The sequence below is a fragment of the Chrysoperla carnea genome, chromosome 3 (genome assembly GCF_905475395.1).
Source record: "Chrysoperla carnea chromosome 3, inChrCarn1.1, whole genome shotgun sequence".
NCBI lineage: Eukaryota > Metazoa > Arthropoda > Insecta > Neuroptera > Chrysopidae > Chrysoperla > Chrysoperla carnea.
This window is the reverse complement of record NC_058339.1, coordinates 28095355-28113985: the sequence shown is the minus strand read 5'-3', so window position 1 is coordinate 28113985 and position 18631 is coordinate 28095355. Positions and strand designations below refer to the sequence as shown.

General features: G+C 29.2%; 1 protein-coding gene across 1 annotated transcript; it reads right to left on the bottom strand.

Annotated features, from left to right (window-relative positions):
- Positions 1-4206: 4206 nt before the first annotated feature.
- On the bottom strand, positions 4207-14804 carry LOC123296526 (JNK-interacting protein 1). The gene is made up of 5 exons (XM_044878036.1): positions 14692-14804; positions 11727-12109; positions 6763-7394; positions 5082-5257; positions 4207-4314 (listed from the first exon to the last, which is right to left on the bottom strand). The coding sequence occupies exons 1-5, from the start codon at positions 14772-14774 to the stop codon at positions 4242-4244; spliced, it is 1347 nt and encodes a 448-aa protein (XP_044733971.1). The 5' UTR covers positions 14775-14804; the 3' UTR covers positions 4207-4241.
- Between the last annotated feature and the right edge of the window lie 3827 nt (positions 14805-18631).

The following is an 18631-nucleotide window of genomic DNA, read 5'->3' as shown; positions in this document are numbered from 1 at the left end:
AAATGGCCACCATAAATTTACAGGATATTTAAAAAGTATGGTAACAGTCCAAAAGCTCGATAAAGACGCTTTGTTTTGAAGCACAAAAAACACGTGTTTTATTTTTTTTTTAAATCTCTCGTATGAAATTTAATCTTCCATTTGTCCCTTTACCTTTCAAAACTTAAATTTTGGCTTCCATTTGTAAAATTGCAGATTCTTCATGTTCTATTTTTATTTCGTTTTTACATTTTTTATTTAATATTTATACTGATTTTTTGATTTTTCGAAACAGAATACTTTTATCGATTTCTTGGATTGTTCCCTAACTTTTCGAACGGTCTGAACTTTATTGTTATACTTCCCAATACTTGCTATTTCATAAAATTCATACGACATTTTTTTATCTTAGGGTAAGAAAAAACAACTAATATTACAGCTAATCTTAATATATATATTTCTTGTGTGCGTGTGTATGTAATTGAACTCCTCCTAGACGGCTGGACCGATTTTGATGAAATTTTTTGTGTGTGTTCGTGGAGATTCGAGAATGGTTTAGATTTACAATTTGGTCCAGTACAACTGTTTTTGAGGGCTCCGTACCAAAAAAATGAAATTTCATTAAATGGTGGGAGCGCATATAAATCATATCACATTATGTATACTATGTGTACTATGTATTTTTAATAGTATTCAGGTATTGTCAATAGGCATTTATTAGAGCCATATGCGAGCGCAGCGAGCTCTACTATCAAAGGTCAGGCCAAAGGTCGAAGGTCAGGCCACTCCAATAAATAGGAGTTACATTGGGGTTTAGCGGACAGGCTAAAAGTAGTATAGGTATTCATGAATTGGAGTTACGTTTTTACGGGACAACGTCCGTCGGGGCCGCTAGTATACTTATAAATATATCACGTTTTTTTAAAGTTAATGTTTAAAAGCGTGCGGTGCTTTTTTTTCAATCTTATTCAATATTGGACATCCCACTCTTTTTAACACTAAATTCCACATTACAATTATAATAATTTTATATTTTTAAATGTGAAAATGTGGTATACTGAAAAGTATTTCCTATTTAAATTAATATTTTCTACTTTTTAATATTGGTTTACATTTGCATGCATTGTCATTCAGTTCTTTTCTATGTTCAAAATTTCATTTTTCTAGCTTATTGGATAATTAGTTTAAAATTATAAAAACCAAACCATTAACGTAACAAATGCTGTATGTTTATAATATAAAATCTAATGATTCTTTTATGCTTTTTTAATTTTACTTCCCACTGTATTCTGTGAAAATGTTTGTGTAAGTAATTTTTCTTTTAAATACTGTACTTTCATAAATAATTTGGATAAAATGGAATCGATAAAGCTTGATTTAATATTTTGAAATAAATAATTTTTGAAAGCACAAGATATTTAATTAAAAATTAAAGAATATTATTAAGAATGATTGAAAACTATTTATGGATTTAGACAAAATTAACGTCTTCCAAAATTTTGTATGCATGATACAAATAAGATATTATTAATATATTACTCTTTGTAAATACACACCCAATTCATATGAAAATTGGAACTGATTTGAGCATTTTATTCCGAACGAAACGAGCTTGTGTTGTTGTTGATCGTTCGGAGTTCAAATACTCAAGTCAGTACCTTGATGCCTTGAATATACGAGATTAGTGTTTCAAGTAAGTAAATTAAGCCAATGTTGATCATTTAAATTTAACTTAAGGCAAATTTTTTAATGAATAAAAAAATCTAGATTAGTTATCTGGTTAATACTCAACACTGGCTTACTGGCTTAAAACCCTGGTCTCGTGTTCTTAAGGCTTAAGTGATTTATGATATTTGAAAAAAGCTACTGTAAAGTCACAACTTAAATATATTAAAATATTCGAAATCAAATTGTATATTGAACTCCTATTAAAGTAATTCGGACAACCACATGGCAATTACGAAGAACTCATCAACAGTAACAGATATTTATGGCAAATTACCGTGTAGAAATTAATCTTAAAAAGATTATAACAACGACTATGGGTGGGGAGTAAAAATAATTTTCCCCCAAAAATTGACATTGGTATCTGTGCGTCACAAAATTTGCACATGTTTTATCATTCTAAGTGATATATGTACTCTTATAGTAATATCAATTAGAATGGTAAAAACGGTGTACTTTTTGTGACGATGAGATACCTAATCAATTAAGATTTCAGATTGATCAAATTTAGTGCAATTTCTTTAAAGTACTTTTTTACCGTAAATATGAAAATGATATCAGCAATTTAGAATTTTATTTATCAATTAATCATCCTTTTATACGGCTTTTGTAAAAAAAAATCGATTCTCTGTACGGTTTATGAGAATAATTATCCATCAAAGTGAGTATTTTTACCAAAAATAGAGCACATTTCTCATAAACCTTACAGAAAATCGATGAACTTTTCACAAAGAAGTATAAAAGGGTGATTAATTGATAAAAAAAATTTTAATTTTTTTGTATCCTTTTCATTTTCTCTCTTTATCCAAAAAAATGCACGTGTTTTACCATTTTAAATGTTATAACTATAACATTATATATGAATTACGTGTAATGTTATAGTAGTAATAACACTATAACATTAACAGAATTAACAGGAAGTTTTGCGTTTATTTTTGGCTGAGTATATATCGGTTTTTCATTTTTGTGCACTATTTAAGAAACTCAAAAAGTTCATAATGCCCACTTTGACTTTTTTTCTGGACAGAAAATTTGATAATTTTTGAACGAGGCATAAATAAATCATTATCAAAATTTTTTAAATGGCTAAGAAATTTTTTCAAATTATTTTTTGGAACACTTAATTTTTGAAACATATCTTCTACATCCATTGTTATTAGAACGTTAGTTTCTGAATTTATCCTACATTTATTTAAATCTCCAGGTTACAGTATTAAAATGTATTCTGCGTCCATCCTGTTTTTATTACATTTGGATAATTATTTCTCGATTTACACTAAAATTGTTTAAAAATTATTATTGATGTCTTAAATAAATTTTTAATAAATATCACAATTATTTCGAATATTTTGTTGTAAGTCTGTGGGTTTATTTTTCGGAAACTATGGCTCATCTCGATTACAGTTTGCCGTTCACATACAAATGATGTTTTCAAGTTGATGAATCACCCTATATTATAATTATTATTGTTATAGACAAATTTCATAATAATGATAATAAAAAATTGTATTATATTTTGTAAACAAAAAAAATTTATAATAATATGTAGATAGTTTATAAATAATGTGTACCTAAATGAATAATAAATAAATCAAATTATTTAAATAAATCCTTGTTTATTATTTTTAACCCTCGAACTCAAAAAGGGTGTTATAAGTTTAACCGATATGTGTGTGTGTTTGTGTGTTTGTCTGTCTGTGGCATCGTAGCGCCTGAAAGGATGAACCGATTTTAATTTTTTGGTTTCATTTGAAAGGCAATTTAACGGAGGAGGATCTTAGCTTTCAAGTGCGAGCTTATAATTCTCGAAAAAAGTAAAAAATTGGCGTAGATTTTCAAAATCGATTCAGTTTGGAAAAGGCATGACGTATATTTTTCACATATAAATAATGGTCAAATAAACCTGATTCAATTCATTTTGAAAAGTGAAATGGTAAAATAATTAGGTAATTTAAAACAATAATTTAAAAGAACAAAGTCAACTCAAATATTTCAATTTGTATTAATATATTTCCAAAAGTTTGTCCCAAAAAATTATAGCTCTCTAAGTATCCTTTTCATTTCATCTGATGTCCTTGACCATCACTTTGATATTGATTTAAGAAGAAGTGTTATAAAGTGTTTACTTTGCGTTTAGTGTTCATCAATACGAGGGCGGATTTTGTTCTTTTTTTTTAAATTTTACGTCATAATAATTTTAAGAAGAAAAATTAATGAGATTTTAATTAAAGCAAATGAAAATTGGCCGTTCAATCTTGCATATCTCCGAAACTACTGAGCCTCAAGTTGTGAGTTTCAAGTTTACCTATAATTTACAGAAAAATTTCAATGAAATTTCAAATTTTAAGAGTGGGGAAAGTAAAAATAATTAATTGCATATCTGAAAACAAAATAATTGTTTTTTAAAAACATAAATATTGAATAAAACTCACAATATCTTGAAATAATTTTTTTTTATATATTTCTATAATATTCATTTATTTATTTGTTTTTTATATACAAAGCATTAAGCAATAGGTGTGGTCAAAATAGGTCAGTCATTCTATATATATGTCCTCAATTGGATAGGCAGTCTCTATGAATTTTTGATAGAATCTTTGGAAGGCACGCCTGAAAAATAAAACATTTATTATTTAACTAACAAAACACTTTATCAAACTAGTTTTAACCCCCGAATTAAAAAAAGGGGTGTTATAAGTTTGACCTCTATGTGTGTGTGTCTGTGTATTTGTCTGTCTGTGGCATCATAGCGCCTAAACGGATGAACCGATTTTAATTTTTTTGGTTTGATTTGAAAGGTAATTTAACAGAAGGTGTTCTTAGCTATGTTTCAAGTGCGAGCTTAAAGTTCCGTTCTCGAAAAAACTAAAATCGATTCAGTTTGGAAAAGGCATGACGTATAATTTTAACATATTAATAATTACTATGGAAATGAATGGTCAAATAAACCTGGCTCAATTCATTTTGAAAAGTGAAATGGTAAAATAATTTGTCTCAAAAAATGATAGCTATCTAAGTATCCTTTTCATTTCATCTGATGTCCTTGGCCATCACTTTGATCATGATTTAAGAAGGAGTGTTATAAGTTTAAAGTGTCTATCTGTTGCGTCTGTGTGTTTCTCAGTGGCATCGTAGCCCCTAAACGGTCGAACCACCTTGATGGAGAACATTTTATAGGTAAGTTTCCAAAAATCGGTTTACAAGGAATAAATCGCATTTGTCGGGGGTTTTTTAAATTTTGTAAATTTTTTTGTAAATTCTGAATATCTACAATAGCTTCATCAGTTTTCTATATGATTATGGTCAGCCAACGTCAACATTTAATTTTTTGATTTTCTGTAGTTTCTAAATTAAAAATATAATTTTATGTTACGTACCCCACAGCTTCAGCAACAGGCCGAGTTGATTCATTGCCTCTGAAAACATGACAGGCGAACCTTTGTAACGTTGGATGTTTTGTAATAAAGCCCAAATATCGATGATCTCTCGGATGAAAAGCGCAGAATGAAACATTTTTTAAGGAATAAAAATAATCAATACATGGTTGATCCGGCTGAAAATTAAAACAAGATTTATTTAAATATTTATAATTAATTTTTCGTTTTGTTTTAAGTCGGGGCAATTAAATTAGAGCTGAATTGTATACATATAAAACACTAACTTTAAACCATTATAGCTTCAGATCTTTCTTTTGTAGGGATTCCAATTTTTGTTTTTATACTTTGCATATAAATAATAAACTAGGAGTATCCATATTAAATTTATTTTTAAGTTTGTAACGCTTAGAAATATTGATAACAGAAACAACATTTTTTAAAGGTGCTCATAAAAGCATATGATTAGTGTATTACCGCTGATCAGTCTGTCTGTCTGTCAACACGATAACTTTAAGTTTGTAAACGACAAAATTGGTCATTTTGGTCACTAATTCATGGAATATTCTTTTAAATCATTTTTTTTAAGATATAGAAGAACATTTTTAAGATATGGAAGAAAAAATTTTTCTTTTGCAAAAACAAACAACTTTTGTGTGAAACATTTTATAAAAATACAGATATGTATTATTTGCTTATCTCTGTATTGAATTGCAATGTGTGTAATTTAACAATTTCAATAATAAAGTGGTTCAGATTGATACTCAAACATATGCAGAGTATTAGAACAATTAACTTAGTTATGAGTTATCCTCTCTTGAATATAATTTACTTTACGAAAAAAGCATCGTCCACCGTTTTCCATCTTCTGTGTTATTTTATAATCCAGATTTTGTGGTGGTCTAGGCTGGATTTAAAAACATATGAATTATGAAATTGAAGTTTCTAAGTGCGTTATTTAAAAAAGTGAACTTTATATGTGAAATAATCATGAAATAATACTCTGAAGCTTTAAGTAAAGGAGGTGGATTGATAAGAGGCATTATAATGTCTCTGAGCTACTTAATTTTTAAATAATAAAGAATAACTGTTGGTGAACCAAAAATGTGTGCTTTCAAAATAAAAAGCAGGTACTTTTAATAAAGTAGAATCAAATATTGAGGTTTGCACTCAATTGAAATTTTAATGGTACGTAGGGGATGATACCAGATCACTTCGCTTAATTCATTCCCCCTAACATTCAAAAAAAATAGGCCGACATCTTGAATTTTAGAAAAAGTCTTTATGAAATTGAGCACCTTTTAAATGTGCTCAATTTGTGAAAGGCTATAAGATTTGTAATAATTGCCAGTTTGAGGATAAAAATGCCATTAAGGTTTTATTATGATTTATTATGATTTGTAATTTGGTGCAAACATTTTTTCGCTAAAGATTGACCAAAATTTTTTATTCTACCCTTCACAGTCCAAATTTTTAAATCTTAAAATTTGAGAAAAAAAACAAAGAACACTATTTTTCAAACAAAATTTGTTAGAAATATATGGTTCTTAACAATGGCATCCAACCTTTTTGAAATTCGAGGGAAGAAACTCTAATGTAGTGTTCTATGGGCATCCCTAACCTACCATTAAAGTATATTCACTTTTTTTTTAATTAGCTCAGTAATAAATAACAAAATTCTTACAGCAGGTTTTGTTCTATCAACCATTCGTAAACCACGATCAGACACTTCCAAAACACAAGCATGTACTTGACTCTCTGCCACGCGTCTTGTTGCTTGACAAACTACCGCAGTCCCTTTATGTGCTAACGTTTCAACCGATCCTAAATATCCTAAAAGATATCGTTCCCTTCGTGCCTGTTCGCATGCTGGATCAAATTCACTATAATCAGTATCCACAGCATAAGCAGATGGAAAAATTCCAGCTCGTCCTGTTCGTAAATTTACACCTTCACACCATAAATCATCTGCCTCTTTTTGAACATAAATTGGATCACCAATTTCTACCTCAATTTCATCTCGATGTCGTGGTACAAATTTATGTAAGCCGCGATGTGATGGTTCTAACATCTCAAAATGTGAACCAAATGGGGGTGATAATGATTTGGCACCGTCGATAGGTGAATGTGCTGTTGAATGACCACTATCTACATCTGTGTACGGTCGTTCTGAATCCGGCGAGCTATCTGCTTCACCCGGTCGCCTTATCATTGTTGGTCTCATTATGCTACTGCCGTTTGAATGAATTGAAGCTAATTCGGATGCTAATGATGCACCCTCAATACTTGTACTACTTCCGATTGAAAATGTTGGAGCTAAAAATAAAATAAAATTGTTATTGTTGGAAATTTCATTTTGAATAATGTGGTATGTCTGTTATTGTCCCTAAAACAAATTAAAAAATTTGCTAATGCGGTTAATACGAAGGAAGATATATGCTTTATCTATAGATTCCGCAACTATTTATTGAATTACGAAAACGTAACTAGAATTCCTGAAAGGGCAAAATTTACTGGCTAAGGTAAACACTTAATATGTTTAAAAAATAATCATTCGATGTACAGAAGATATCAGCTCGAAATTATTTCGAGAAATAATAAATATTAATAGTTTTTATTTTATTGATTTGTTGAGGCTAGCGGTGCCTGGATCTATAGAGAAGAAAGACATCAGAAAAATATAAACGACAAAAATAAAGATCCACCGGTAAAAAATACATTTGACCCTAAACTTAATATACACAGTATAAGTTATACATTCAAAATTTAGCTTGCCTAAAAGAATTTTCTTTCCTAAAATAATACGAATAAAATTCCTGTATTGAAAATCGAACGCTATTTTCGCTGTCTTAGTCCATCATTTTACAGAGAATGTCTGGAAGGAGAACGGATGTGTGCTTTTAAATTGTTGTATGTAAAGCCCTCAATATTGATCGTATCGTAGTCAAATTACAACATTCCAAGAATCTAAGAACATCAATCGGAGCAAAAAAAGCGTAAGTGTCTATATGTCGTTAGAAAGCGTTTTATTTTATGGCACTTTTTACCTTCCTGACCTATTTAATTGATAAAATTGATTAAAAACTTTAAAAGTAAATAATTTTACGAACAAATTGCTCAATTTATTAATTATTTTTTATGGTTGGGTAAGAGAAATTGATCTAACCTTACAAAAAGGTCCAAAACAGACATCGTAAAGTTAAAACGAAAAATATACTAATCAAATATTTTTCACAAGTATGATTACTTCCTTTAATATACCAACTGTTCGATGTAAAGCGCTACAAGTTTTCCTACAAAAATTTGTTTTGCATGAAAGTTAATCGATTCTGAAAAGAGCACAATATACTGAGCTTCTACACAAAATTAATACGATATGATGGTTTTATCGTTATTCACAGGACAAAATTAGATAAGGTTAATTTAGGTTAATATTGGCTGTACACAACGGACGCATAGCTCTTCGATTATTTTGAGAGGCTTAGGACACTTCCTTCAAATTAGCCGTCACAAACAAATTAATATGTTTGTGACGGCGGGAATCGAGTCCGCTATCCTAGACATACCACGGACGGAATTAGGGACGCTTTAACCAACTGAGCCACTTAAACAGAGTGCTTCATACAGGGTGAGTCGAAGGTATAGAAGATAAAATTCTTAACAAAATTTCCTTTCAAAATGATTATTTCAAAAGGAAAAAAGAATTATTAGTTCAGCTGTACGACTAAATCGGTAAATTGCAGTGTGAAAGATTTTGACAGATTTCAAGAAAGGACAGATTGGCCCCCAAATTTAGACTCAATATGTGATAAATTGTTAGTTTCTATAAGTGATTCTTTGATGTGTAAAATTCTTTTTACATAGTTACAAGATTGGTTTTATAAAGTTTCTTTAAAGAATTGAATCCATTCACCGATCAAGGGTAAAGAATTGGCACAATGACAGGCAATGTAATTCCGTAAGATCATCTGAAAGTGTTTCGAATAAAATTTATCATTGAAAGGTCTGTAAAAATTAAAATTGATTTTCATACGATCTAAATGTTTTCAAAATCATACAATTTTCATACAAAACAATTTTTAATAGAGCTTTAAGCTAATATAATAAAACCTGATATCGCTTTCTATTGAAGAATTAGTACAGTAAACAACATCTTGGAAGTATCAGAACATACATTTACAAAATAAATATATTCTATTAACAAAAACAAAACGAAAACAGCAAGAAAATTTCTTGAGACAGCCGCACTATGAAATAAAAACAAAACATTCGAAAAATAATTTCGATAAAAAATTTTTAGTTGTCCAAACACAAATATTATGTAATATGCAAGTGTTCGAATGGTACTCCATTGGTAGATATGTTCAAAACGGGTTATTTTTTATTTTTACACAAATAATATTAAAAATTTTGTCCATTACATAGGTAAGATAATTTTTTTTCTAATTTTGGCGTGTATTGCCGTGATAAAAGCTAAATACTCAAGCATGTAAAATTTTAATAACTAGAAATTGAGACATATTTCGGCTCGCAAATTAAGAGAGATTAAAAACCAACACAATTATGGCAGCCTTTTGTTTTTCGAGAATGTTTCACACGACCACTACCTGCAAATTTTTAACTTACTAACTTTAAGAGTTTTGGAGAAAATTGATGGACAAGTTTTGTCCTAATTTGCGTGTAAACCTGACGTGTAAACAGTTACGTTTATGAAAAAACTTTCTATCAAAAGTTTATTTTTTTATAAGAAACATTTTTTACATTTAAACTTTTGCTCTATCTCTAACGGTTTACAAGATGGATCCTACGAATCCAAGACCTAATTGATCCATGTTACGAACCCAAACTGACTTTTTATGACCTGAGTATCAAAAATTTCAGCTTATCTCTTTTCGGTTTTGAGAAATGGTGATCACGGACGGGCAGTCGTGCATACAACCGAAAATGAACTAATTAGGTGATTTTATGAACACCCGCATACCAAAATTTTGTGCGTATCAACAATTTTTCTAATTGTTACAAACTTGGGACTAAAACTAGTATACCTTGATATACATTTCATAAATACAGGGTATAATGATTCTAAAAGTAAAACTTATTATCACTGAACTTTTTTTACGATGTGTACCTAATGGTGGTGTATGATATAAAATTTATGGTAGGTACTTAATAATTTTTAGGTTTTTTTAGGCGTTTTGAATGTTTACTAATGGAATACCAGGTACTAATCAAATATTGTGATGTGATTTTGTGATGTGCGGTCATGTTTTGTGGATTAACAGCAACATTTATATATTAAAATTTGAATTTTTTGAAATTTTAGTATCTATATTATGTTTGTGGGTAAGTGACTGACTGATTGATTTTAATGTAAAAAAAAAGAATAAAATTTGTGTTTGGGCATCTTTAAATTTAATGAATGGAATGAGACTATGTTGATTTAACTACGTGAGTGGCAAAGAGGTTTCTTTTTTTTAAGATGCATTATTGGCCCAAAAATAAAATTTTTCCAAATACATAATTTTGAATTTGTAAATGGTCTTTGATTTTTTTTTTATTTGTCATCAAATGTCTATCTGAAATATAATTTTTGTGTTTTAAAATCTGTTTAAATAAAAACAAATCACGAAATTGGGTAGAGTATACATTTCCATTTTTTCTGACAGTCTCTCTATTTTTTATTTTGACTCGCTGCTCTCATGTTCCTTAATTTATTGTATCCTGGACTCATTGTCTACTCTGCTACTTTGCCTAGATTGTTTAAGGTCAATTTCAATATTGGGAAATTGAGGATTTCGCTTTTTTTTTTGTATACAGAGAAAATTTGTGTTATTGCGTTAATTAATATGCTTTAAATAAAATAAATATTAAAATAGATCAACTACAGACGTGGAAAATTGTCTGTCTTGAAAGCTCAGTAATGACCTATTTAGGAAAACAAATAAAGTTGATAATTTTTGTAAATGAGCTCAAGCAACTTATACACCTATTTTAAAAATTGATGCTCCTGAATTTGAATTTGGGTGAATATAATTTTTATATAGGCAACTGAACATCCATTACAATAGTTGGTTGCCCATCTTCGAATCTGCATGTTTCAGTTTTATAATGAGTTATTTAAACAGTTCTTCTAAATAACGTTATACTACTGGGATCTGAAAGGCATTTTCAAAACTTTCTCAGTGGCTTAGTAGTAGTATTTTCGCAAAATTTTTATTATTTGAGTTTTCATTATTAATAGCCAAAGAATGAAATTCCAGGTTAGATAAATACTATATTTCAGTGCAAATACTGTGCAAATACTATATTTCAGTTAGTCAATATAGAAACTGGTAAAATAAAGGTGGCCGCCAAATTAAGCAATTAGAAGGTGAAAAATGAATCACCCATTATTAAAATTATTTTCCAGACCAAAGACTTTTTTTTTTAATAAAAGTTCGAAGTTTAAAATCTCTTTTGAGTTTCTAATTAAATTGATTTGATTTAATTTCTAGAATTTCCATGAAAACCAAAAACCATTTTCAAAAATGTATGAATAGCCAATTGTAATTAATATTATTGATATAATTAATTGCAAAAAACGAAACATAATGCAAAATTTTTGAATGCAATTTTCAGCATACAAATTGTGTATGTGTGGGGGCCAACCTCTTTTACTTTTAGGTATCTCCGGTAACCGTCTTCGGCGTCTTTCACCTGTCGGTATCCAGCAGTGTGGCGGTAATGGTCCACGATGTGATGAGTCATGTTGTAGATAATGTGATTGTTGTGGATTTTGTTGTGCAGAACTGGGTCGAAATCGTAATATTCCATTCCAATTATTATCATCAATTACTAAATTATTATTGTCAGCGTTCATCAATGAGCCGCCATGTTGAGTATTGCCTACTATCATTTGCATACCAGCACCCAGTCCCAGTGACGAAGGTCCACTTCCTGGTGCTGATGATGTATTATTATCACAGCCATCGTCGCCATCACTCTTTGATGATGTTGGAGAATCATCATCTTCTAATACATCTGGTACTAAACTGGAAAACAAAATATTACTATGTAAGTTGTAAGTTCGTTGACTACTCATGTTTCAAAAGAAAAGAAATTTTAAAAAAGAATAGGATACAAAAAATCGGAATTTTTTTTTAACCCCAATTTCGATAAAAGTATAAAAGGTAATTTGGCGCAAAAAGTACAAAAATCAGGTACAAATATTGCAATATCTTAGAAACTCTGCATCCAATCATTAAATTTACCTGATTTTTATACTTTTTGGATCAAAATTACCCCATCTATCGAGTTTTATCAAATTCTAAAACAAAAATTTTTTTTGCGTTATTCTCGATTTCTTCAAAGGGGTACGTAAAAATCGGGTACACTTGTTGACGGGTCAAATAGTTTTTGATATACGATCTAAAATCGATCCAAATATTGCGATATCTTAGAAACTCTGCATCCAATCATTAAATTAACCTGATTTTTATAGAGTGCAGCTTGTTCCGAGGCCGAAGATCCAAGACAGACCAAAGGATGTCTAATTGATCAAGATATGGAAGTTTTGTGTTGAGCAAGCGGCCTAAGCAGGGCCAAGAATAGTATAGCTACTAATGAATCAGAAATAATCAAATAAATTGAAAGTGCAACGAAGTTCACAGGGGCAGCTAGTTAGCTTTATAAATTGAAATGAATAAAATTAATTAATAAAACCGATTTTTAATATAAAATCAACCATGTATTATTTTTTAAATCGATTTTATTCACGTCCCTAGTTGCAACACACATCGCGAAATTCGTGTTATGGTGATATATAAAGTATACTATTTAATATATTGCGGTAATTTGATCGTTAATTACGTTTGACTTTGGTATGAAATATGCAAAACAGGTTGAACGTTGAACCAAACATTAAAATCAGCGGTAAGTATCGGATTAAGGCCTTCAGTAATAAGAAGTTAGGGTGATATTTTTATTTATGGAACATAACTTTAATGAGGTTAATCGATATATATGTTTATATAGTGGTTAAAGTATTTAAGGTCAAAGGTGGTAAAAAATTACAACTTAGAAAAATCTAAAGTAAATCCATCATTCTATTAATGACATGGAAATATAAACATAATAGAAAATAGTGAACCACCGAATTTTTCTCTTTAGTATCTTTCTTTGTTCTTGTTTTGGCCATCAAACCTAACAGTCAGTTGTGGTTTCGATTTCGATCAAAAAAAAAAGTTAAAACTTCGGCTCAGCTAAAGTTTGAAAATAATATATAAATAACTACGTTTAATTACAAAAATATTTATGTCGTGATAACAATTTCAGATAAGATGATATTTAAATTTTTACTTATTTAAATCTAAATAAAGATAATATAAATCTTGAGAAATCTAAATGGAATTCGATTTTCACGGAAACGTGAGCAATGTATCAATCCAATTTGAGTTTTCTGTCTGGCCACAATATATTTCACTTTCGAGGCGCTCACTCAGTAATATTGTTCTAATAATTAAGAGTCCACACTCACAGGGTACAAAAGATCCCATTATAGAAAATAACCCACCTTAAAAGTTTTGAATTTTTTGAAGCGCAGTAGATAGCCGGCGTTAATTTTAACAGAATAAGATTATAAGGTAAATAATTATGTGTTGTTATACAGAACAATAGTAAAAAGAACTGACATTAAGCCAGTTTAAGGGAATTTTGGCCCTAAAGTGTAATAAATTTTGTATTATCTTACTGAATTTTCCCTTGGATGAAAGCAAATTGCAAACTTTTACAAGTAACCGGTAACTTGTTCCTTTTTAATAATTTGTAAATTTAATAAAATTTCTAATTTTTTTTACTAAATCAGTGGATGAAAAATCTAAATTTTGTTAATTAGTGAGCTAATAATGAAAAATTAAAGAAAATATTGTTCAAAATAAAAAAAATTTAGTGCATTATTAAAGCACATGTAAGTGTAAGTGAGGAAGGTCACGAAGAAAAACCGCATAACTAATGAAAAGCTAAACCTTAATTTATCAAACAAAAGTTTTAATTTATCAAATTTGCTTAGTATATTTCTGAAAAATGTAAATATATCAGTCTACTTAATTCTCAAATATGACGTATTTCCTAAAATATACGCCTTTTTTTAAAATGATAAAAGATGACAGTTTTCTGCTTATAACAAATTTTAAATTGATGAAAAATCCTTAATTATACATTTTAGTATCATTATCAATCAAAACTTTATAGAAATTTTTATGATTTAACTGTTTACAAATATATGAATTATAAAAATTAAACCATTCATGAAATATTTTAGAGTACGGTACTGTAATGTCAAAATATTGGTTTCACATTAAATCAATTATTGACAATCTGTCATCTAATTATAAATACATACTTATAAAACATATTTATTGAATTTCTTATAAATATTCAGTTGAAACATTTTAAAAAAACAATTAATGTAAAATAATTCATAAAAAATATCGAATCAATTAAGAAGAATGCAACACTTGAAACATATATGTATATACCATTGCCTATCACAATATGTTAAATGGTACATGCAATGAAAATTTACACAGAAAATAATCAAAAACTAATAATAGTATGGAAAATATGAAAAACTTACGAATAAAATGGAGCTGGTGCACGTATATGTTGTGGAAGTTTTTCAAAACATTGTCGGAACTCTTCAAATTCAGAGTCCGCCATGTTTTTCTATATTATTACAGCGCACACACTCTTAACACCAGGTACAACATTTACGGGTAGTTTTTCATCATAGTTGTGTATGTATGCTTGTATGTATATCGTATGATATGGAAAAAGGGTGCGCGCGTTTCATAATAAACCGCCCCTATTGATCGGTACTAGTCTGATGATAGACACTATATTACAATATATTTTGACGCCACTAAGAGATGCTATATTCTAGTATAAAACTAACATCGTCGCAGCGTCCTTATTCTCTATAGTGCATGAATATGTTTTACTACAGGAAAAATAAGGATTTCGAGACGATAGCTTCTAACTATTTTTTATTAATTAAAAAAGTAACATTACATTTTTATTTTTTTAGTATTATTTTCTCAGTTTAAGATTAAGTATAGGAGCAAATACTTGAAAAGTTTAATGAATATACAAATTACATTGAAAATTTTCTATTTTCACTAGATACTGATATATATTTTAATTTCCATTTGCAATCTTCTAAGTAAAAAAATAGGTTTTCAAAATATTCCGATTTCAATAAAAACTTTAACAATATTCTGAAAATTTCCTTCTTTTTAATTGATTTAAAATTGATTTTGGAAAAATGTTGGTAAAGGCATAAAAGTCATCCTAAATATCTTATAGATTATTTTGTATCCTGTTTTTTCCAAGTTTCGCAAGATCTTCCTTATTCCTATATCAATATCCATTATTTACCCTTTGTTTTAAAAATTTTCGTGCTGGCTAATGACGAAAAATGGATTCACGGTCTAAAAATGTACCGCACCGAGTTGTTTATTGAGATATAATTTTGTTAAGTATGTAATTTTTATATCATAGCTGTATTATAATTGCCTATACACAATAAAAGAAAATAACTTAGTGTTGATATCTTGTATCAATTATATATTATATCTAAAGCCTCATTTTTGTCACGGATCTCGCACTGCTGACTTCTGCACGGGACGCAGTTTCAAAAAAATAGATTTCTACAGCTTTTAGAGCATCGGTAAAGCATATCAGTTGATGTTGAAACAAGAATTTTTTGCTTATTTTACCTGTAGTAGGTATGAACTTTATTATTTGAATATATGTATATTTATCTATGTAGGTAGGTATAGTTTACTATATGATGCTAATATTGTTATGGTAGGTACATTCAATATTATCTAAAGTGATTAAAAACAATTACACACACACTGAAATTGTAATTCAATTCACAAATGAAATTTATAAAATTTAAAAAATCTTCATTTAACTGTATTTGTTTTAAAATATTAATGCAATTAATTTAATTCGAACAAATATTATTAAGACAATTGCCTATGCTCATCCTGTGAATCTGAGCTCATTCTAGGTAATCTTTGAACGGCCAAAAGTTTAGTTTTTTGTTTTCCATTGCTTCCACCTTATTCTTCACATCGCTCACCCTAAAAGTTATGTGCAAAAAGACTTTACTCAGTTTTTAAAAAAAAAGTACTGATTTTTCTTGACAAGAATTGTACATAACTGAATCTATGTGCTTGGAATCTGAAATTTATAGTCAACTAGCTACTTGTATAATAAAACATTTGAAGAATTTTCTTATTTTTTTGAAGTGGTCACTACCGCATATCATTGGTAAGAGAAAAGGATAATATAAGTTTTACTATGTACTTTGTATAAACATAAAATGTGTTAGTTGAAGGCAATAACAGAATTAGAACTGAAATAAAGGTCTAAAATTTATAAAGGGGGCCAGTTCCGCATTTTACCATTTAGACAGCATGGGAAGTCAAGGTTAAAACGCGGTAGTCTTTGTTTTTAAAGTTGAAATTTTCCAGTGAAATAGATGGGTAACTGCTAGTTCTTATATAATTACGGTAAAGCATACTTATCATTAAAGAGCTTATAGATTATGTCGATAAAAACAAACCCAGAACATAAAATAATTATGATAATTATGATTATGATTTGATTAGGAAAAAATCGATGAAACGATATCCCGTGATTCCGTATCTAATAGGCGCTAAAACATATACATATTTTTATCTTTCTTCAAATGTGTACCTATAAAAAATGTATAAGTAGTTAAACATATCCAAAAACATTTAAAAAAGAACAAGAAGTAGGTAGCTATAGCATTTGATAAAATGACGAATTTTTCTTAGTCGTTGCAACAGATACATAATTTTGCATTATTGATAATATATTTGTCTCTCTTCTTAGTCTCTGGAGTAATAAAAAAAAGTACAGAGTACGATGATAACAATTAGGCCGAGTGTATAGGAAATAAGAACAAGTGATCACAAAGTCAGAACGACTGTCAACTGATAGCAATATATTTTATATTAGAACAAAAAGAAAAACGTGGTGCGAACCCAGATCCTTTAGATGTCCGGTCTTGGATGTAATCAACACTGTCACTCCTGCTCTATGTGAGTGACACAATTTATATGTAACCTCTCCTTGTATTTAGTACGACCCTCGACAAATGATCAAACTTCATTTTTTCTGCACTGTCAAACTTATATTTATCAATCCTGCAAATGGAAGATAAAACGAATCATAGAAATACCAATTAAATATGAGACCAAGGATCAGGAGAGCATTTTCATCTCTTTTTTTAGCTTATTTAGGAAGTGAAGAGATCTGCGGTAAATTTTAGAACACTCTGTACAAAATTCAAAGTATAAAATATATAAATTTACGGCTTCACCTCTTTAAGCATTCAGGCTTCCCCTTCTAAAGCATTAAATACAAAATCGCGGATGAAGTAATTGTAACATAAATATTTATTCACGCAACATTTCTACTGTATTAAAAATTTTTGTATGAAAAGCTTGTTTATTTGAATCGATATAATAGCAAGTACATCATTTTTCTGAAAACAAGCCTCTTAAACATTGTTCTACGTAGACCAATCTAAAACTGTTGTGCGATATAAGGGGTAAAATATACTCTTATGCATTGTGTACAAAGAACAGTTCAAAAATACATATTAAACAAACAAATTTGACAATGACATACATATGCCACTGACGGTGTCATCTGCAAATACAAACTCATCTCGAATAAGAAATCAATATTTTCGCTAATTTGAGCAACAAAATATCCTTTTGAGCCATTTTCATCTTTATGTTTTGAAAGCATCGCTTAAAATTCTAAGCTTCTTGGTTTTTTAGAATATTTTTACAGATAATCGAATAGGTAACGATGAGGAACTCGTCGGGGTTTGAAAAAGTTCCGATTTGTCATTTTGAGGTACGCAATCCTAAAAAAATATGCAGCTCATGCATTATAATGCGGAAAATCTAATTGTAGTAGCTTTGTCGTGAATAACTTTTTTTTCCAAATAATAATAAGAGACAGTGTAATACCAGGGGCCAAAATTTGTAGGTACTTAGCTGTTTTATAAAGTCATATTTCAAAATGACAATTGTCTCTCTTAATAGCACTTATATTCCTACACACTATGTTTTTTTTTCGTGGATCTAAAGATATATATCTCAATTTATTTTCTGTTCTATTAATAATAATTTTATCCCACTATTAAAACTTCTGTGTAGAGTTCTAAAAATTACTTAAAAAAACATTTGAGTATACCTGTCCTGCCATATCCATCTGCAGCAATCTTAGAAGTTGATTATTTGATAAAAATTTTGTATCGAAATTGCGTAAAAATTTGTATCCATCATAAAATATTCTAAGTGTACTTTACCTATATTGTAATAGGTACTATATGTATATTTAAGAGGGAATGAATGAAAATATCCGTTATGGATACTTTGTCTTGAATCCGTAGGTAAACACAGTATGATGGTTTGAAGATGTTCTTTGTTTGTTTACATATACTTCTGTTTTATTAATCAAAATGG

Coding starts and splice junctions, on each gene's coding strand:
- LOC123296526 (XM_044878036.1), bottom strand. CDS start 14,774: ATGGCGGACTCTGAATTTGAAGAGTTCCGACAATGTTTTGAAAAACTT. Junction 7,395..11,726: donor GATACCTAAAAGTAAAAGAG/GTTGGCCCCCAC, acceptor TTTTATTTTTAG/CTCCAACATTTTCAATCGGA. Junction 4,315..5,081: donor CCTGTTGCTGAAGCTGTGGG/GTACGTAACATA, acceptor TTTATTTTTCAG/GCGTGCCTTCCAAAGATTCT.